General features: G+C 40.9%; 1 protein-coding gene across 5 annotated transcripts in view; it reads left to right on the forward strand.

Moving 5' to 3' along the window:
• Positions 1-15361, forward strand: part of AOX1 (aldehyde oxidase 1) — a 100266-nt gene extending 84905 nt beyond the window's left edge. For 4 of the 5 annotated variants that reach the window (XM_045033201.1, XM_045033202.1, XM_045033203.1 and 1 more), the window contains 2 exons: positions 12567-12642; positions 15010-15361. In XM_045033201.1, coding sequence (XP_044889136.1) covers positions 12567-12620 — 54 coding nt within the window. In that variant the 3' untranslated portion in view covers positions 12621-12642; positions 15010-15361. 5 annotated transcript variants of the gene reach the window in all.
• The last annotated feature ends 7245 nt before the right edge of the window (positions 15362-22606 follow it).

Consider the following 22606-nt stretch of genomic DNA (forward strand, 5'->3'; position numbering starts at 1 on the left):
CACCCAGCCCAGGAGAGGGAAGACTGGGGAGCTACCTGCTAGATGCAGCCTGCTGCAAGGCCAGCCTGCTGAATGTTGCAGCTATGCAACCCCAGTGAGGTCACTGAGTCCACCTTGCCCATCTCCTCATATCATCCTAATATAAATAGTAACAGTAGTTGGCATTGATTGGGCACCATACTAAATATTTCACATTAGTGAAATATCTCATTAGTCAAACTCTATCAGGTAACTAGTATTATTTTTTTCATTTTACTATTGAGGAAACTGAGGTATGGTCATTTGCCCAAGGTCAAGATTCAAACCCCGACTGTCTGGCTCCAGCATAGTATATTGCTTCTTAGAGAGAGAAGAACTGATTCTCTACCTCTTAAAAGAAATTTGTATTTTTTCATATCTATATTAAAGGAAGCCCAAGGGCACCTGGGTGGCTCAGTCAGTTGGGCGTCGGACTTTGGCTCAGGTCATGATCTCGCGGTTCCTGAGTTTGAGCCCCACATCGGGCTCTGTGCTGACAGCTCAGGGCTTAGAGCCTGCTTCCAATTCTGTGTCTCCACCTCTCTCTGCCTCTCCCCCGCCCCCCCCCCCCACTCTCTCTCTCTCTCTCAAAAATAAATAAAAACATTAAAAGATATATTTTTTTAAAAAAAGAAGCTCAAATACTTAACTGACCTCTTCAAAATATCCAGCCATAGAGTGAAAGAATAACATGACCCAGGACTTGGGAATATTGCTTAAAAATAAGTGTCATAGGCATGTTTGGCTGGCTCAGTCAGAAGAGCATGCAACTCTTGATCTTGGGGTCATGAGTTCAAGCCCCATATTGGGTGTAGAGATTAAACAATACAACTTAAAAGAAAAATACAAGTGTCATAATTACTCATTTCCTTCCCCTAAATGATCTATTCCTCTTCCGATCCCCAAGGCTGACTCAACATTTCTCCTATTCCAATAATACCCACCACACTGTATTTCCCTCCAAGTGTCCCAGCAACAGCTCTGCCCCTCAGGCTGCCCCTCACCTGACTGCACTGTCCACAGAAGGGTTATAGTCACCCACCTCTGGCCAGTCCTGCTCAGAGGGGCAGGGCCAGGAAACCAGTACTCCCCCACTGCTAGGAACACCTTCTCTGGGTGGATTTGGAACTGGAGGGTCAAGTCCGCCCCTCCGGACAACAGCAGTGGTCACGTGGTAACTGCAGAATCACGTGATCTCGACACCAATCGTTCTGCTTTCAACCTTTCAAAAAAATGTTCTCAATCGTATTTTACAGTAATAAATATCCTTTCCCAAAATGGGCCATTTTAGTGAAACTAAAAACTCAGAGCAGCAATTCTACTCTTCCTTTCTTGCCCACGTTTAACATTTTTCGGTCTTCAAAATGGCCTGGCTCCCAGAAAATGAATTCCTTCATTTCCAAGGCTTTAGGCCATTTTTTTTTTATATATGAAATTTATTGACAAATTGATTTCCATACAACACCCAGTGCTCATCCCAAAAGGTGCCCTCCTCAATACCCATCACCCACCCTCTCCCCCCTCCCACCCCCCATCAACCCTCAGTTTGTTCTCAGTTTTTAACAGTCTCTTATGCTTTGGCTCTCTCCCACTCTAACCTGGTTTTTTTTTTTTTTTCCTTCCCCTCCCCCATGGGTTCCTGTTAAGTTTCTCAGGATCCACATAAGAGTGAAACCATATGGTATCTGTCTTTCTCTGTATGGCTTATTTCACTTAGCATCACACTCTCCAGTTCCATCCACGTTGCTACAAAAGGCCATATTTCATTTTTTCTCATTGCCACGTAATATTCCATTGTGTATATAAACCACAATTTCTTTATCCATTCATCAGTTGATGGACATTTAGGCTCTTTCCATCATTTGGCTATTGTTGAGAGTGCTGCTATGAACATTGGGGTACAAGTGGCCCTATGCATCAGTACTCCTGTATCCCTTGGATAAATTCCTAGCAGTGCTATTGCTGGGTCATAGGGTAGGTCTATTTTTAATTTTCTGAGGAACCTCCACAGTGTTTTCCAGAGCGGCTGCACCAATTTGCATTCCCACCAACAGTGCAAGAGGGTTCCCGTTTCTCCACATCCTCGCCAGCATCTATAGTCTCCTGATTTATTCATTTTGGCCACTCTGACTGGCGTGAGGTGATACCTGAGTGTGGTTTTGATTTGTATTTCCCTGATAAGGAGCGACGCTGAACATCTTTTCATGTGCCTGTTGGCCATCCGGATGTCTTCTTTAGAGAAGTGTCTATTCATGTTTTCTGCCCATTTCTTCACTGGGTTATTTGTTTTTCGGGTGTGGAGTTTGGTGAGCTCTTTATAGATTTTGGATACTAGCCCTTTGTCCGATATGTCATTTGCGAATATCTTTTCCCATTCCGTTGGTTGCCTTTTAGTTTTGTTGGTTGTTTCCTTTGCTGTGCAGAAGCTTTTTATCTTCATAAGGTCCCAGTAATTCACTTTTGCTTTTAATTCCCTTGCCTTTGGGGATGTGTCGAGTAAGAGATTGCTACGGCTGAGGTCAGAGAGGTCTTTTCCTGCTTTCTCCTCTAAGGTTTTGATGGTTTCCTGTCTCACATGTAGGTCCTTTATCCATTTTGAGTTTATTTTTGTGAATGGTGTGAGAAAGTGGTCTAGTTTCAACCTTCTGCATGTTGCTGTCCAGTTCTCCCAGCACCATTTGTTAAAGAGGCTGTCTTTTTTCCATTGGATGTTCTTTCCTGCTTTGTCAAAGATGAGTTGGCCATACGTTTGTGGGTCTAGTTCTGGGGTTTCCATTCTATTCCATTGGTCTATGTGTCTGCTTTTGTGGCTTTAGGCCATTTTTAATAGTTGGGTTATCTGGCAAAGTCACTCTGTTATATGCAATGGTAAAGAAGTGAATGACTCTGATTTCATTCACCATTTGGGACCCCACCTGCCAGCTACCCTGTTCATGGCATGAGTCCGGGTTTTTCTCCCAAGTCTGATTTTTTTGGTAATAGTAATTTAATATATATATTCGTGGATATAAATCATCGAATAATTTGTATACCCATCAATCAAATGCTCAGGGTCAATGTGAGAGTAACCTCACATTTTCTAAAATACATCTAAATAGCACCACATGTTATAATCTATGTTTGATATTATAAACCTCATTTTTAAACATGTATTATTTTTTATCTTCACAAAAGTAACACATGTCCATTATGGAAAAATAAGAAAATGTTGAAAGTGTAAGATCAAAGTTAAAATCAGCCATATAACCCCACTAATCAGAAATAACCATAAAAATTTTGGTATTTATATATACATACACACACACTTATAACCATCTTTTAATTTGTAATTATTTGTATGTACAATTTACCTTGTTTACATACTTATTTTCCAAAATTGAGATATCCCTGACATTAATATTTGAAAAGGTTTGAACCGTGTAATTGGGAGTGACTTCATAATGAGTGACTTCAAATTCTTGACAAGACTTCAGGGATTCAAGAGTTTCTCTGTTCAGGGCACCTGGGTGGCTCAGTCAGTTAAGTGTCCAACTCTTGATTTCAGCTCAGATCATGATCTCATAGGTTCTGAGCTCCAGCTGATAGCTGATTGAGCCCTGGGACAAGGTCTATGCTGGCAACATGGAGCCTGCTTGGTATTCTCTCTCTCCCTCTCTCTGCCCCTCCCCCGCTCACACTTTCTCTGTCTCCCTCAAAATAAATAAATAAATAAAACTTAAAAAAAAAAAAAAAACTTTCTCCATTCTCACCTCCAGACCCCCTCCCTTCAGCTGTACACCAACAGAAAAAGAATAACCAAAAGACAGCCTTGAGTGGGGCCTCCCAAGGGAAGCAGAGAGGAGGAAGTCCTGATTCTTGGTGTAACAAAGAGGACCAGAAACACATAAAATATAGATTCATCTGCTACTTCCTGTCACAGGAAATGGCAATACTCCTCTATCTATATTGTACCACAAAGCAGGTACCAGACATTGTTCTGGGTGCTGGGTATTCAGAAGTGAATGAAACAGAGGGCAGTGTCTACATTTGTGGAGCTTACTTTCTAGAGACCCTAAGTCCACCTCACATCTCTCCAGCCTAGGTCAAAGCAGCTTCATTGCTGACTTCACAGTACCCAGTGCAGCCAAAAATTTGTGTTGTGACAAATATGATCATGTCACTCTAGCATATACACAGGTAAAAAGGTTCCCATTGCTCTTAGGATAAAGATATAACTTTTTAACTTGCCCTGCCAAGCCTACAAACCTGCAAATTCCCCTATGGCTGGCTTCACCCACTTCTCCAGCTATGCATGGCACCCTACCCTGCCTTCTCTCTCCACACACTTGCCATCTTCTGTCTGTTCCTCATATCAAGGACAGAGGCTTCCACCAAGCTCTCTCCTCTGCTTGAAACCATCTTCCTCCTTTTCCTCACCTGGCTAATCCCTACTTACCTTTCATATTTTAATCAAATTCAAGAAATTAATTCAATACTTTCTTTTTTGCATATTTTGAGGTACCAGGAGTATACTGGTGAATGAGATTCACTGGTATCTGCTCTCAAGTTGTTATGTTATGGTGTAGCAGGGGAGGAAGACAAACAACTACTGTGAATTATAAGTACTTAGCTGACTCTGGATGATGCCTGTTCGTCAATAGAACAAAACTTTACTAATTTAGCCTTAACCTTTTCTTAAAGTCAAAGAGGTCAAATTTGGCCCCAGCTCTGATCATTCATCATGCAATCATTCATTCATTTTTCCATGCACCAGACACTGCAGGGGAACTAAAGAAACAGTGAGCCAATCTCTGCCCACATGGAGCTCGCATTCACACAATACAATCTCAGGTGGTGAGAAATACTCTGAAGCAAAATAGAAAAATAGGGGGCTATAATGTGATGGAAAGATTATTTTAGATTATTTTTGATGGTCTATTAGAGAAATTTTCTCTAGGACATTGACCTTTGAGCTGAGGAAGGAGCAAGCATAAAGCTGGTAATGGTATGTTCCAGACAGAGAATAGTTAGTGCAAAGGCCCTGTGGCAGTTTCATTAGATTCAAAGTAAAATGGGACCAAGTAGCCCTCAAAAATGGCCTTACTTTGGGGGCGCCTGGGTGGCTCAGTCAGTTAAGTGTACAACTCTTGATTTTGGCTCAGGTCATGATTTCACGGTTCCTGAGAAGGAGCCCTGCATCAGGCTCTGTGCTGACAGTGTGGAGATTGCTTGGGATTTTCTCTCCTGTTCTCTCTTCCCCACCCCCACTTGCGCTTGTGTTCTTTCCCTCTCTCTCTCAAAATAAACATAAAAAAAATTTTTTTAATGGCCTTACCTTGTAAGTCTCTAATATTGGTAGAAAAAACTTGTAACTAACAGGCTGTTTGTTGTTCTTTCTGGCATAGAGATAACAAAAACTTGTGGCCATACCACTTATCTTCACATCAGGAGGGTGAAACCTGAATGATCTTTGTTCCAGCTTCCCTGGCATCTAGCTTCTATCACAATCCAAGTCTCCATCTTCAGTTCTTTAGAAATTATGATTTATTCACACAATAAGCCTCCTAAAGTTCTCATAGCCTGGCTCCTCACACAGACCAATCTCTTTAAAGCATCTTGAAACAAATCTGAGCCTGTGTCAGATTTACCTCGAAACAAACTACAACATGCTATTTTAACTGAAATACAGTCAATCCTTGAACCACATAGGTTTGAACTGTGCAGATTCACTTATACCCAGATTTATTACAGTACAGCATGGTAAATGTATTTTCTCTTCCTTAAGATATTTTTTTTTAAAGTAGGCTTCCATGCCCAGTGTGGAGCCCATTGCGGGGCTCAAACTCACGACCCTAGATCAAGACCTGAGCTGAGATCAAGAGTCCAACACTTAACCAACTGAGCCACACAGGTGTCCCCTTAAGATTTTCTTATAACATTTTCTCTTCTTTATCTTACTTTATAATAAGAATACAGTATATGATACATATGTGCTAATCAGCTATGTTACAATAACATAGTTCATTTCAGTAAACAATAGGCTAGTAGTACTTAAGTTTTTGGGAGTCAAAATTATAAGTGGATTTTCAATTTCACGGAGGGTTGCCACCCCTACCCCCATGTTGTTCAAGGATCAACTGCATAGGGGCGCCTGGGTGGTTCAATCAGTTAAGCATTCCACTTCTGCTCAGGTCATGATCTCACAGTCCACTGAGTTTGAGCCCCACATCGGGCTCTGTGCTGACAGCTCAGAGCGTGGAGCCTGCTTCAGATTCTGTGTTTCCCTCTCTTCTCTCCCCTACTCATGCTTTGTCTCTCTCTCTCTCTCTCTCTTAAAAAAAAAAAAATTAAAAAAATTTTTAAAGGGTGATATGTATATAATGATTCACACTGGCATATAACACTGTACTATGCAAAAAACCAAAAACAAACAGATAATTAACACCTTTAGTATTTGGCCTTTGAATACTGTTGTCAAAACACAATTTGCTCTGACAAGTCGGAAGGTGAGAGGTTCAGAATTTCTGTGTACTAGAACATGCACTGGAGAGTCTAAAACCTCCTCTTTTAATAACCTCCTTATAACCATAAGGTAAATAACAGCCTGCCTATAACTATTTCTTAAACAGAAATGATGGTCAAACCCTCAGTACTTTTCCTTTGGAATTAAATAAAATAACGCATGTAAAAATATTATGTAAATATAAGTCACTCTGTAAATATTAAAGTGAAGTTTCCACAAAATACCCGTAACTATTAATCACTTTCTTCAAAATATGCCTCTCCCAAAGGGCTTAAAAAGATTTCCACATTAAATCGAGTTGACCTGCTAAGGACAGCAAAAAACAACTCTTAAGACTACAGCCTCAGGGCGCCTGGGTGGCTCAGTCAGTTGAGTGTCCAATTCATGGTTTCAGCTCAGGTCATGATCTCATGGTTCATGGGATTGAGCCCCAAGTCTGGCTCTGCGCTGGTGGTGGGGAGCCAGCTTGGGATTCTCTCTCTCCCTCTCTCTCTGCCCCTTCCAGCTTTTGTGAGTGCACTCTTTGTCTCAAAATAAATAAATAAACTTAAAAAAAAAAAAAAAGACTAGCAGCCTCATTTTTGCAGATCATTAGTTTCAAGCTGCAACAAAAAGCAGGCAAAAAAATTCTATTTGAGCAATCGTTTACTATATCAAAGGTTGTTTACATCTGTGTCTTTGGTTACTTTGATCAGAGCTGTTGATTGTGGTTTTTACCCATGTGCCCTTTCTTAGGTGGTTAACACTTGGTTATAATGGTGTTGCTGGTGGTAGTTTCTGCTCTGAGCCCAGCAGAGCAGCCTGGCTCGGCCATACATGCCCCAAAATGTCATCTCTATGTATCTCTTTCTTGGTGATGGGAGAAAGAAAAATGCATTTCTTGGAAATGTGTTTTACACAGTCATTTAAAATTCCACAAGGGAAAAAAAAGGAAACTTCTCTTAAAGATACACAGAAAATACCTAACATTTTCAAATTAGAACTTTTCCTTAGAAACAGTGATTTCACCTAAAAAAAAAAAAAATCTTTAGGATTCAGAGACATGAAGAGTTCCACAGTCTTAAAAATTAGAAAAATACTGCCTTGGTGGGGCACCTGTGTGGCTCAGTTGATTAAGCATCCAACTTCGGCCCAGGTCATGATCTCACATTTCGTGAGTTTGCCCATCAGGCTCTATGCTGATAGCTTGGAGCCTGGAGTCTGCTTTGGATTCTGTGTCTCCCTCTCTTTCTGTCCTCTCCCGCTTGCTCTCTCTCTCTCTCTCTCTCTCTCTCTCAAAACTAAATAAACATTTAAAAAAAGAAAGAAAGAGGGGCGCCTGGGTGGCTCAGTCGGTTAAGTGCCCGACTTCGGCTCAGGTCATGATCTCGCAGTCTGTGAGTTCGAGCCCCGCGTCAGGCTCTGTGCTGACAGCTCAGAGCCTGGAGCCTGTTTCAGATTCTGTGTCTCCCTCTCTCTGACCCTCCCCCGTTCATGCTCTGTCTCTCTCTGTCTCAAAAATAAATAAACGTTAAAAAAAAATTAAAAATAAATAAATAAAAAAGAAAGAAAGAAGAAAGAAAGAAAGGAAGGAAGGAAGGAAGGAAGGAAGGAAGGAAGGAAGGAAGGAAGGAAGGAAGGAAGGAAGGAAGGAAGGAAGGAAGGAAGGAAGGAAGGAAGGAAGGAAGGAAGGAAGGAAAATACTTCCTTGGAGAATTTGACAGTAGGGCAAATACAAACACCTTGTTATCACTCACAGCAAAAAGTATTTATTAAAGTAACTACAAGGGGCACCTGGGTGGCTCAGTCAGTTAAGGGTCTGACTTCAGCTCAGGTCATGATCTCACGGTTTGTGAGTTTGAGCCCCACATCAGGCTGTGCACTAACAGCTCAGAGCCTGGAGACTGCTTCAGATTCTGTGTCTCCCTCTCTGTCTCTCTCTGCCACTCCCCTGCTTGTGCTCACTGTCTCTCTCTCAAAAATAAACATATATATATATATATATATATATATATATATATGTATATAAAGTAACTACAAAAACATGGTGTGTGGGGGCTGACCTAGCAGGAGGCCACATAAAGCAAATAAGCAGATTCAGTTTCCATCTCCTGGAAGCTAAAATCAGACCTTCAGCTTAGAAACAAGTTTGCAAACAGGTTTCAGTTCACCCGGCATTTGGAAGGGGCAGCTTCATAATGCTGACTCACAAGGAGCACTTGCAGCCACCACAAGTGGTTGTGTCATGTGCTGGGCTGAGGCCTGGCTCTAGAGTATCTCCTTGAGAAGCAGTCCTTTCATTCTAGACCAGCGCCCAATTCCAGTGGCGACACCCATCCATGTTCTGTACGGTTGACAGGTGTCCAGTTTCTGAAGGCCTTTACCTTCCCTGCCGTGCAGACCTGAATGCAGCCTCCTCCCACCTACTCTCTTCCCTCCGCATTGCCACCGCCTTGCCACCCCCATGTTCCATTTTGCCTTCCTGCTTCGTTCACAGTTCTGGATGCCCAGACTCAGAGTTGGCAGCATTTTAATGGCACTTTTAAGTGCCACCTGTTAGTTCAGTAAAGGGAGCTGTCCCTGCCAGATGAAGGAGAGACATGTGAACATTTCCTGTGCCATGAAGCGGCCAGGTTTACCTACACTAGCATGGGTGTTTGGTTGGACCCCAAACACTAGTCCTCAACCCCACACCTTGTGCACTGCTTTGCATTTCTCTGAGCAGAGGGAGAGGTACTGGCAGTCCTACAAGATTGCATTCTGTTTCTTTATAGTTTTGGAACCTACCCCAATAACACGTAGAAACATGCATTCTGCACCCAGTTCTGCTGGAAGCTAAGCCACAGATCCTTGGCAAGGCCTTAAAAGCCACACACACACACACCTCAGTCCCACGGATTCTGAGATGGAGCACAGACACAAACTGCACGACTCAGGAGGTGACTCAGAGTGAAGTCTCCCATGGTGCCTTTGTCAGAATGCTGTCTATCATTCTGTCCCTGTGAGACACACAAACACACACATACATACATGTACATGCACACACACACTCAGACAGGCACATGCTCTTTCATTCTTCATCACATTCTTCACCTCCCTGCCTCTCACGCTGTCTTGGAAGAGGTTTCACCAGCACTTAATAGGCTGTGAAACTGGTTCCATGTTGAGCATGCTTGTCCCAGGGTGCAGGGACTGAATCTGTTCCCTGCAACGTTTGGTGACACTTCACAGAGTGGCCTTTCTTACTATGAAGGGGGATTACCTGACACGGTTACTGAATGTATGTTTTTGTACCTAAAAACTCTCCTACCTGGTCTCTGGAAGGTTACTCCTTTAGTTGAGAGAAGCAGGGGAAGGGAAGAGGTAGGGACAGCACCTAAAAAGGAACAGGGCAAAGCTGTTGAAAAGAGGGAATAACCAACGCAGAATGTGAAACAGGAAAAAAAGCAGCCACTTAACTAACAACGGAAAGGAGTCACGATGTACCCTTTTAGCTTAGTGGTTAAGACATAGGCCCTGGAGTCAGAAGGATGTGGGTTAGAAGGCCAGCTCTACTTTTGATGATTTATTTAACTTCTCTGATCACTTGGTTTCCTTATCTATAAAATTGGAGGACAGGTATGTGAAGAGAATAATTTGAATTACCTTCCAGGTTGTTGTAAGGATTAAGATAACACATGGGGGGATGCAAGGGTGGCTGAGTTGTTACGTGTCTGACTCTTGATTTCAGCTCAGGTCATGATCTTCCAGTTGTGAGATGGAGCCCCAAGTTGGGGTCTGAGCTGGGTGTGGAGGCTGCTTAAGATTCTCTCTCTCCCTCCTCCCTCTCTCTCTGTCCCCCCCTTCACTCATGTGCTGTCTCTCTGTCTCAAAAAAAAAAAAAAGATAACACATGAAAAGCATTTTGCAGTTGTCACACATAGTAAGTGGTCAATGCACACATTGATGGTGAGGATGATGATGGTGATGATAATGAAGAAGACTGAGTTAAAAGTCCACAAGACCACATTCAGATTCAATGGTTCACTAGATGCACTCACAGAATTCAGGAAAGCTGGTATATTTATGGTTATGGTTTATTATGGTGAAAAGATAGAGGTTAACATCAGCAAAGGAAAAAGGAACATAAGGCAGAGTCCAGGAGAGACCAGGCACAAGCTTCCAGCTGTCTTCTCCCAGCGGAGTCACATAGACAACACCTAATTCTCCAGCCATGATGTATGAGAAGATACACAAGGTTTTTCCAACCAAAGAAGCTTATCTGAGCCTTGGTGTCAAGGGTTTTTATTAGAGACCAGTCGTGTAGGCGTAAGCTATCTGCATACTGATCTTAGTTACTCAGTGTCCAGCTCTTCCAGAGGTCAAATGATACCACATGACACAAGGCCTCAGGTAAACAAAGACATCTTATCAGGTGGGATTGCTAGGGCTTTGGTGTTACCTCCCAGGAGCTGGTCAGGAGCTAAAACTTTCTTTGGAATATGCAGGGTTTGGACTACCCAGGCCTGCTGACTTAATCCTTTACTGCACAATGATGATGATGAATTCCTGAACTGATGGCAACTATCTATTGTTACTAGACCTTGGACCAAAGAGATTGGGTCAGATAGATCTCAGAAGCAGAGACTTAATGAAAAGCAGAATCAGTCTTGATACTCATAGTGAAAATTGCCTTAATTATAGCTATAGAGAACCAACAGGGAGAAATAGAATAGAGAAGGAAAGGGATGAGGGTACCAAGCAAAAGAGAAGATAAAGGGAAGATCACCAAAAGCCAGTGAAGAGCAGCTTAAGTCCCATACCTGGGACCTTTGAAATAAAAAAAAGAAGAAGAAGAAGAAGAAGGAGGAGGAGGAGGGAAGGAAGGAAGGAAGGGAGGAAGGGAGAAGGAAAGAGGTTAAGTCCTCACTCCAGGACCTAGGGAGTTGGTGAGACTCAAGAAGGCTGGGAATAACTACTGATCTGTGTTCCAAAGCAGAAGGGCACCCCAGAAGCCCAGGTCTGGTGAAAAGAATTGGAAGCAGGTTTTGGAAGAGACTAAAAATTCCATTCCCTTTAGCAGAGGAGCTGACCTGAAATCACCTCAGACCAGACTGAGGCGCTTTGTCCGATGTCTTGCCCTGCCCAGGTGCAACAGGCTGATTCTAAACAAGATAGCCAAGCAACTCCCTGAGCCCCAGTTAAGTAAAGAATGCAGGGAGGCCCTTTGAGAACGGCAAACCTAGCCCCCCATTTACATTTCAATACAGATTAAGAACAAACAGAACAGAATTTGTAAGGATAACAGGTTACAGAGTTGAGGTTTTTTGTTCATTTTTGTTCTTTGTCTTCTTTTTGTATTTTTGTGAAAGAAATATTAGAAGAAAAGCTTTTTGGAATCTTCATAACTCTTCATTATTTATGGGAAGTTTGTTTTTTCTTTTAACACCTTTGTAATAAAAGTCAACTCTTCAAACAAAAACAGGACAACAGCAGAGGGAAGGAATATCTGCTTACTGCCAGAGGTAAGGGAGTGAATTCCCAGCAGAGGAGACAGGAACTGAGGACCACAAGGAGGAAGATAAACAGGTCAAACTCTTGGGGGCTTGTAGCCGAGGATAGTAGAATGAGCCTGGGAGTTAATTAGCAAGGGCACTGAACCACACAAATCATTTGGCTAAAGGTGTAGACAGGGCTGTTCTCAAATCACTGCAGAGGAGACCAAGTCTGTAGGCTCCAGTGCAAGTAACTCAGCCTACCCACTGTTCCCTTCCCACTGTCTTCCCCCAAACATTTTCACAAGATTTGGAATTCTCTTTGGGATTTACATCTGGAAAGCAAAGAAAATAGGTAACATCGAAGTGCCCTCTTAAACAACATTTAAGTGTAGCAGAGATCACAACACCAAATCCCTGTCTCTTCAGAGTTATCACTTGAAAGGAATGGTACCGTCCCATGCCTCAGGAAAATCCTGCCTCCTTCTGTCAGAAAATTTTTCAAAACCTAAGGATTTTCAAAACTTTGTTTTTCTCATGAAATATTGCAATGGCATTATGAACATAAGTATCTAATTTGGTTTCTTTCTTAGATCCCGAGAGATGACCCTCAGACATTTAAACCTTGGTCTATCCCTATAGCGTAACACTGCTGTCATTTCCTAAAAGGTAAGATTATTAAGCTGAAATATAATTACTCAGAAAGAAAAGGAAAAAAAAAAAAAAAAGATGAGCCAGTCCAGTAGCTTTTCCAACTGTGTTCTATGGAAATTTAGGATTGCACAAATGTATAAATCTAGTTTCATTTTTAAGCTTTATTCAACATTTTAATTTTTTAACACTAAACAATACATGGCTTTGGATGCTGACAAGGAAATTCAGGGTATTTTACCCAAGAAAAACATAGTACCAGCTTTTGTTTTCATTTTATTTATTTATCTTTTTAAAGATTTTATTTTTGAGTAATCTCTATACACAGCATGGGGTTGAACTCACAACCCCAAGAACAAGAGTCGCATGTTCCACTGACTGAGCCAGGCACCTGCACCAGTTTTTCTTTTCATTTTAAAATAAAATTTAAAACAAGAACGTTGTGGATTAAGATATTTTAAAGATCCTACTCCCTAATTCTTTTGAGAATCATATCTTGAGTACAAAGCACTACATTAAAATCTCTTGCTTCCTGCATTTATAATTAACTAGTGCTATTTAAAAGAAGTGTCTGGGGGCGCCTGGGTGGCGCAGTTGGTTAAGCATCCGACTTCAGCCAGGTCACGATCTCGCGGTCCGTGAGTTCGAGCCCCGCGTCGGGCTCTGGGCTGATGGCTCAGAGCCTGGAGCCTGTTTCCAATTCTGTGTCTCCCTCTCTCTCTGCCCCTCCCCCGTTCATGCTCTGTCTCTCTCTGTCCCAAAAATAAATAAACGTTGAAAAAAAAAAAAAGAAAAAAGAAAAAATGAAAGCAGAAGAGAACTACATCATAGATTCAGAGAAAAAACATTTCATCAAACTCTAATTTTCCAATTAAATGTCTAAAACAACCCATGCGTATTAACAGATATATGTTTAATTCCATTGTTACTTGTCACATAAGAACTTGCATAGATAGTTTTGCTAAATCAGACTAAATAATTGATGATATTTTTGTTTCTCCTTTCACAATAACAAAAATCAAAACAGCTAATGTTTTAAACTATATTTTAAATTATTATAAAATAGTAATGAAAGCACATATACCCATGTATAGAAGGCAGAATGTCTATCTAGTTCTTTATTCTCTCTCTCTCTACCTCTTTCTTTTCAAGTGTTAAAATTCAATGTGGACATGATGGCAAATTCACTCTAATCCCTATATAAAACAAGGTTTATAAAGTACTCAGCATCATGCCTGACACCGTACTCACTAAAGGAAAGCTACACATACTCACTCAGATGTGCTAAATGCCAAATTTTATGGTTTTTTTTTAAAAAATTTTTAACATTTATTTAGTTTTGAGAGAGAGAGAGAGAGAGAGAGACAGAGCAGGGGAGTGGCAGAGAGAGAGGGAGATGCGGAATCCGAAGCAGGCTCCAGGCTCTGAGCTGCAGCACAGAGCCCAATGCGGGGCTCCAACTCACAGTTTGTGAGATCATGACCTGAGCTGAAGTCGGACGTCCAACCGACTTAGCCACCCGGGAACCCCAGCTAAATGCCAAATTTTAACAAATTGGAGACCGCCAATGAATGAACTGGATTGTCAAGTTTTTGTACAAATTTCAAAATAAAGACCATTCTCACAGTTCTAGAAAAATTTAAAAAACAAAAATCAAAACCAAACCATAAAAATCTCTTTTCCTACTTTACCACTTACAACTATTTGTGTGTCAGAATTATCTCCATGCTGTGCAATTAAAATAAAATGCAGGGGCACCTGGGTGATTCTAGGTTAAGTGTCTGATTCTTGGTTTTGGCTCCAGTCATGATCTCATGGGTTCGTGGGTTCGGGACCCCCGTGGGGCTCTGCACTGACAGCATGGAGCCTGCTTGGGATTCTCTCTCTGTGTCTCTCTGCCCCTCCCCTGCTCATGTGCTCACACACACTCTCTCTCACACTCTCTCAAAATAAATAAATAAACTTAAAAAATAATAAAATGCAGATATAAATTGCATTCTGAGTCTTTAACTGTCAATCTTTACCTGCCATTTCAGGTTTTTGCATTCTTCAAAGTAGCATTATCGTTTTCACATATTTGCTATATAAGCAAGTGTTAAACATTGACATTAAATTTATACCACACTAAAATCATATACGTGTGGGTGTTTTCCCATAACATTTTCAACCTTTGCTAAAAATGTGTGAAAACCTTTGAGCTCATCCAGCTTCTTATAAATGAAGACATGGAGGCCAAGGAAGAATAAGTAACTACCTAAACATACTTACTCATATCCGTAAAGCTTACCAATCCAAGTTTTCAACTACTTATTGTTTTCCTTGCATGCAAAAGCTGGGGGATTTGCACACTTTTATAATTACTCTTCTTTCTTTCTTTTTTTCCAGGTGTTTCAGTTTTTCACAAGTGAAAAGATGGTTTGTTAATCCAAACTGATACACTGTTGTGGAAGAAAAGACAAATTTTAGAAACATTATTCAAGCCTGATTAGGCTAACAAGATAAATCATTATTTGCTTAGACATTTTAGCCTAGAGGTCACCAGATAAGCATTGCAATATCCACAGTAGCCAAGTTTAAGTTTGATTTGTTTGTGAAAACATCACGTAAATATTGCTCTAAAAGCAAATTTTTTTCTTTGTGTATCCCTCCAATCTAACTGGACTGACTAGTGATACAGGTTGTGATCCTAGAGTGGAAGACACTTCTCAGTAAATAAACATGTGATTACTTTCCTCAAGGGTGTGTTTGATTGGGTGGCCACAGGTAGGGACACCACAAGAGATCTACAATTTTGTTTTGTTCTTACTGTGGATTAACTATGCATCCATGTCTGGTCATTGGACAACAAAGGAGTTGTATTTTCCTCGTGTAGATCAGCTATTCAACTGGTTAACATTCTTTTGGAATTTGGAGATAAAGGGCAATGTAAAAACATTTTCAATGTATCATAAAACCCTTTAATTTTTTTTGTTTATAAAAAACACCCAATCTAGTATCAGTTTCAGAAATACTTCACTGCTCAACTTCCCATATTCTGAAGTAGGTAAACACGGAGCACAAGTTTAATTGTAATCACCCCGATGTTGTACTTTAGAATGCAGGATCCACCAAATTCCATTAATCTGAGTTTTGGAGGCCTTCAGAGGAGGAGAAACCGGAATATGAACTGGGCCTTATTTGACCAGAAAGTCTCTGTCAGCCAGAACTCATGTGATAAAGCTCTCCAAGCCATTGTCTACAGTGACTCCTGAAGTGACTGAGGTGAGGCTGACTGAGAGTGCTGGGTGGCTTGGGAGTGAAGGCCAAGATCAGGATTGTCGTACAGCCTGCAGGAGGCTGTAGGTCACTGGAGGCAGTGAGTAAATCTGCTTGCAGGGACTGAGACACAACACGGCTGTCCACAGGCCTGTCCACAGGCCTCTATGCTGACTTTGGAGACTCCACTAGGCCACAGGAGCCTAAGGGAGGAAGTGGGACTGGAGCACAAAGAGAAAGGAGACAAGAACAGAAGGGTCATGGGCAGGAAAAAAAATTATGCAAGATTTTTGTGAGCAGAAGAGCTGGGGAACTTAGTGGGAGTAGCCAGGGCAAAGTGATTCAAAAGTTATTGAAAATAATAAGAAATGAGGGGCACCTGGGTGGCTAAGTCGGTTAAGAATCTGACTTCAGCTCAGGTCATGATCTCATGGCTTGTGGGTTCAAGCCCCGCATCAGGCTCTGTGCTGAGCCTGCTCAGAGCCTGGAGCCTGCTTCAGATTCTGTGTCTCCCTCTCTCTCTGCCCCTCCCTCACTCACACGCTATCTCTTGCTCTCTCTCAAAAATAAATAAACATTTTTAAAAAATTTTTTAAAGAAGAAAGTAATAAATGATAAATTTGTTTTATCATCTCTATCATTTTAAACAATGGTAAATATAATTCATATTTTGTAAAATTTGGTCTGTCAGGACTACGGATGGTTACTAGGTATTTATTTTCTATTTGCCACAGTTGAGAACTATGAAGGAATAAACATAAAGGGGTCTGCAGAAAAGTTATTTATGTGAGTTGATGCACTAAAATCTTAATTGCATGGATATCAATCAAATACTTTTTCAAAAAGGCATAGTTGAAACCACATACTTGAAATCAGTTCTTTGGGCTCAGTAAGTGTTGTTAAAGGATACTAAAGGTTTTAAATTAGTAATACATTCAAAAATATAAAAAGGTATACAGTACAAGGACTAACTCTCATACCATCCCCATCCAGCCAATTCTCACACAAGCACAAAATGTAACCACTTTTATTAGCTACTATTTTTTCCTTCAGCAATAGAAGGTCCCAGAATGCCCAGCCACTCTTGTCAAGATTAAAGTTACTCTCAGCTGGTTCCACACAGGGATGGGATATAATGACCAAACGTCAGGATGGTAGGGGAAGTCTAAGGTGTCAGAACAAGCACCTGGTTTCTACCTGGATTACACTGCTGGACCCCCTGAGTAAGGTGCTAGTCCCCCATCTCTCTGTCTACCCCCTTCCCCATGTCAGCAGCACCCTAGTGTCTGTAACAGTGAGGAATATAACGCTTTACACCCACTATTGCTCCGTGGATCCTCCTGTTTCTCTCCCATGGGTCTGGGGCACAGGAAGCATTTGTACTCTGGCCTTTTTAACCTCAGTTCTCTGAGCAGGTGTTCTCTCATGTAAAGGAAAAGCAACCTGCTCCCAGCTCTACCTCTGGAACGGTGAAAATTAATATTTGATCTGTCTCGTATAATTAGGTAGACAAATAGAAGAAAGATATGATTTCTGATTCATAAGATTCCAAAAAGGAGTTTGAAAATCAGGCAGAAATAGTTGGAGACAGAAAATAAAGACATTTTCTCAGTCTCCCTACACAACCTTGAATGAGCTGATACCAAGATATCATGGAGTACAAAACAAGAATGTTCTTTTCCTTGGCATAGCCACCATAGTAGGACAGATGTCTCCACACTCCTTATCTTCATATTTAGATGATGTTACCAGCTGTCTACCTGGTCTTGCTCCAAACCCTTCTGCACATAGCTTCCTGGATAATCTCTCTCAACATCTGTAACCACCTACCCTCATTGAGTAAAAGAGTACCATTCAACAAGACAGTTTCTTCTTCCAAAAAGAACTGTACTATAATTTGTGTAGCAGTCAACACTTGTTTTTATCTGCCTGGAGTCTTTTCCTTTGGGAAGTCTCTTATCTTCTACTCCATGTGTTCCAAGAAGGCTACTGGGAAAGGCATAGGATAAAGCTGGGTCTGAGTGTCTCCTGAGAGTTAGACTCTTGAGGAAGGTACACAAGGTTAAAAGGCCACTGGAACAGATTGCCTGGATGGCCAGCTATGGGGAACAAGTCCACAAGCTTGCTGCTAGGTCCTCAGAGGCACCCCTGTGCCTGTGCATCTCAAGGCCTGCTTCTTCAGTTCTGCCCTCAATTTCATCGGCTAGCCAGTATCTTGCCAGGTTTATTAGTTTCCTAGGGCTGCCATAACAAATTCCCACAAACTACATGGCCTAAATATTTATTCTTTCACAGTTCTGGAGGCTAGAAGTCCAAAATCAAGGTGTTAGCTGGGCCACGGATTTTAGGGAAGAACCCTTTCTTGCCTCTTCTGGTGATTCCTGGAGTTCCGTGGCATTTCTTGGCTTGTCGTTACATCACCCCAAACTCTGCCCCATTGTCACATGGCCTTCTTCCCTGTGTATCTGGGTCCATCTCCCTTTCTCTTTTCTCTCAGGAGAACACCAGCCATTGAATTTAGGGCCCACTCAAATCCAGTATGACGTCCTCTTAACTAATTATGTCTGTAAAGACTCTATTTTCAAACAAAGTCATATTCTGAGGTTCCAGGTAGACGTGAACTTCAGGAGAACACTATTCAACCCACTATGCCAACAAACCTTCTTGCTAAGGCTAACAGACACAGTTTTGGGTGGAAGTGATCCTTTCTCCATCCCACCCATATTGTAACTGGTTCGTCTATCACACCATCTATCTGTCTACATGTGTATCCTCCCTTTCTAGCCTGATGGCAAGAACTATGTTTTACTCATCCTTTACCACAGGTTCTATCTCAAACTGATACTTGCACATCTTTGACTAAGGAAAAGCAGACAGAAATGCTCTATTCAAAGTATTTATGAAACCTATACTGTGTAACCCAGAAACCCAGGAGCCAGAACTAAGTAAAAGGAAGGAAGCTATAGTTCTTTGACAAAGAAATCACATTGTTATTGAAATTGGATTTTATTGTTATTGTTATTATTATTGGATTTTAATCTGTTAGAGTCACTATTTATTTTACTTACATATGTTAAGAAAAACTTTCCAACACCTGGAAATGAGGGGGAAAAAATACTGTGTGACCTTTCAATGTCATACTTCAGTACTATTTAATAAGCCCATTCTAGAATACTCTGATGCTCTAGGGATACTCTGTCCAGTATGGTGGCCACTAGCCACATGTGGCTATTTAAATTTAAATTTTGATTAATTAAATAAAAAATTCATTTCCTTATTTGTCCTAGCCACCTTTCAAGTACTCACTAGCTACGTGTGGCCAGTGGGTACCATATTGAACAACACAGAAGAGACTATATCCATCACCTCAGAAAGTTATATTGGACAATATTACTCTAGGGAAATTTATATACTTACTGTTTATTAGGGTTCGAACTCCTGAAAAGCCAGGTCTTGCGGTAGGCAATCTCTAGAAACTGGAAAAGGCAATAAAATAGGTTCTCCTCTAGAATCTCCAGAAGGAACACAGCCCTGCTCATATCTTGATTTTAATACAGTGTGACTCTTTTTGGATATCTGACCTCTAGAACTGTAAGATAAATCTGTATTGTTTTAAACTCTCTAGTTACAATAATTTTTTATAGCAGCAGTAGGAAACTAATATAGGTGTTAACTTGCAGAACATTGATAAATTGCAAATGATGTCTGGTATAGTTGAAAAGATAATTCCAAAGGTTTTAGTTTTTTCACTCTATAAGATATTAACCAGTTTTGTTTTAGTTTTTGGCTTTTGATTTTTGGGTGTTTGTTTGCTGTTTTGGGGTTTTTTTGTTTTGTTTTGTTTTTTTAGGCTGTGCAACCTTATTCTGACATTCTTTTTTTCCATAACGATTTCTTATTTCTTCCTTGGAACTTGCTTTATCATCCTGGCTACCTCATTGACTGTATCCTTGATACTTGCTTACCATATATTATAACAGCCATAGTTTAATAGTTTCAAAGTTAGATGCTGATACGCATCAAGAAAAAACAGACATAGAACTTTGAGATTTTTTCCAAATGTCAGAAAAGCCTACACAATTTATATAGCGGTGAATCTGATTAATATAGTTAGTTTACAATTTAAGTGAATATATTTGATATTCTACAACAAATATAATTTTTTGACTAAATGTAACCAGCAGACAATTACATTCCGGGGAGAAGATATAAAGAACTTTGTCTTGGGCGCCTCGCTGGCTCAGTCAGTAGAGCATGTGACTCTTGATCTTGGGGTCATGAGTTCAGGCCCCACATTGGGTGTAGAGTTTAGTTTAAAAAATAACAACAACAAACTCTGTGTACTATTTTTCAAAGAGAGAAAATAAATCTTTCATGGTGAGTGGCATTTAAAACAAAACAAAACAAAACTTTGGGGCACCTGCTTGCGTCCATAAGTAGAGCATGTGACTCTTGATCTCCGAGTCATAAGTTCAAGTCCCACATTGGTTATGTAGATTACTTAAAAATAAAATCTCAAAAAAAAAATTTGCCTTAACTTTGAACAAACAACCCAACATAATTAACACTAAATATGTAACTAAGAACAAATATAACTAAGAACAAACTTCTTCCCTCTTTTTGCAAATATAACAAAAACAGAGCCTGTACCAATTTCAACAAGACCTTTTCCCACCTGTCTGGTCTCTTTGTTCCTTGTGCTCAAGGAATTGCTGCAATATCAATGTTCTCCAAAGCTTATAGAGACCAGTACATTGAAAAAGCAAAGTACTTGATTTTGTCCTCCCCTAAGCCTTTCAAACACCATTGTGACCAATGGTTATTTATATTTTTAACCAAAAACTAGGTGAATCAAAGTTTGGTAGCTTATTATTTCAAATTCCACAACCTCTTAAGTTGCTCACAATCCATAAACATTGAAGACATATTTTTGTGTACACACAAAAATAGCCCCCCAACATACACACAAAAAACACTAAAAACTAAAAACTAAAAACAAACAAACAAACAAACCCTCTGTCCTCTCTCCTTAGCCCTGACATTCTTCTCCCCATGCCATTAAATCCTCCATCTGGAAGAAGCAGACATAGACATATCAGAATCAGCTAAGGAGCTTTTTCAAAATTCCCACACCCTGCTGCCCACAACTACTCTATCCTGATACACTACCCCAAAGGGGCATTGCCAGAATCTGCATAGTTTAAAAATCTATAGGAGGAAGAGGAAGAGAAGCAAGTATACAAAACACAGGTTGTAGGTGGGTATATTAAGTTAGATAAAACAGAATCCAAAAGGTCTCACTTTCTAGCCCACTACAGCTTCCTTTAACCCAGAGTGACCTTTCTAAAATGCTGATGGTCCACTGGTGTCATACTATAATAATCTCCAGTAGTTTCCACTGCTGATCAGATTATCACAAACTGACCTGAGGCAATTAGGCAATTGACTAGCTCTTGGGTTTTGGGTTTGTTTTTTTGTTTTGTTTTTGTTTTTGGTGTGTGTGTGTGTGTGTGTGTGTGTGTGTGTTAGTTTTTTAATTTATTTTGAGAGAGACAGCATGTGCCAGCGCACTACTGGGGGAGGGGCAGAGACAGAAGGAGAGAGAGAATCCCAAACAGGCTCCGTGCTGTCAGCACAGAGCCCCGACATGGGGCTCGAGCTCACAAACCATGAGATCATGACCTGAGCTGAAACCAAGAGCTGGACACTTATCTGACTGAACCACCCAGGCACCCCCTGACTGGCTCTTTAATAAATATCTATAGCCACCATGAGATAGGTCAAACGTCTTGCATGGTAGGTTCATACTGGGTGGATACAACACTCTGGTGGCACAATCTTCTAACCTTCTAGCTGAGAAAATGATAGCATCCCCTGGGAAGACGGCACTCAGGACCAGTAGCACTCCAGACCTACAGCCCTGTCCCAGCACTGCCTACTAGATTCTTCCACCTTCTTCATATAAGGTTCACAGGATGAATATAACCTTTCTGGCCAACCATTTACCTTATTTCTAACATCCAATTATCCAAATACCAGTTAACAAAAACTTATGATGAAGTTTTAGAAAATTATTTGAAATGCTTATGGAAACAATTTTGAAGGTCAGATTCATGATTTGGATTCTTCAAATGTAAAGTTGGGGCACCTGGGTGGCTCAGTCAGTTAAGTGTCTGACTTTGACTCAAGTCATGATCTTGCAGTCCATGGCTTTGAGCTGCATTGGGCTCTGTGCTGACAGCTCAGAACCTGGAGCCTGCTTCGGATTCTGTGTCTCCCTCTTTCTCTGCCCTCCCCTGCTCACACTGTCTCTCTTTCAAAAATAAATAAACATTAAAAAAAGGGTGCAAACTGACTACATCTACGGCATAGATAATAGTTAAATATGCTTAAATATATCATATCGTTTTTACTAAATATCTAAAGTATTGTAAAGTAAATTACTACACAGAAAACAACACAGATTAAGACCAAACACCCCCTTCATCTCTGCCATCCCTTCCCCAACACACACATGCATATACACACACACTCTTATGCAACACACACCAAGCTGCTCCCTGCTCTTAGAATTTGGCAGCCATCATCACTTTTCTGGCCTTTCCACATGCTGCTTCTTGCCCCTACTTCTCCATCTGACCAACCTCTTCTCTTCCTTCAAGACCCACTTTGGAGATCTCCTATTCAGAATCCTTTGGAAACCCCTTCCTTCCCAGCCCTGTGGATT

The sequence above is a fragment of the Felis catus genome, chromosome C1 (genome assembly GCF_018350175.1).
Source record: "Felis catus isolate Fca126 chromosome C1, F.catus_Fca126_mat1.0, whole genome shotgun sequence".
In the NCBI taxonomy this organism is placed as follows: Eukaryota; Metazoa; Chordata; class Mammalia; order Carnivora; family Felidae; genus Felis; species Felis catus.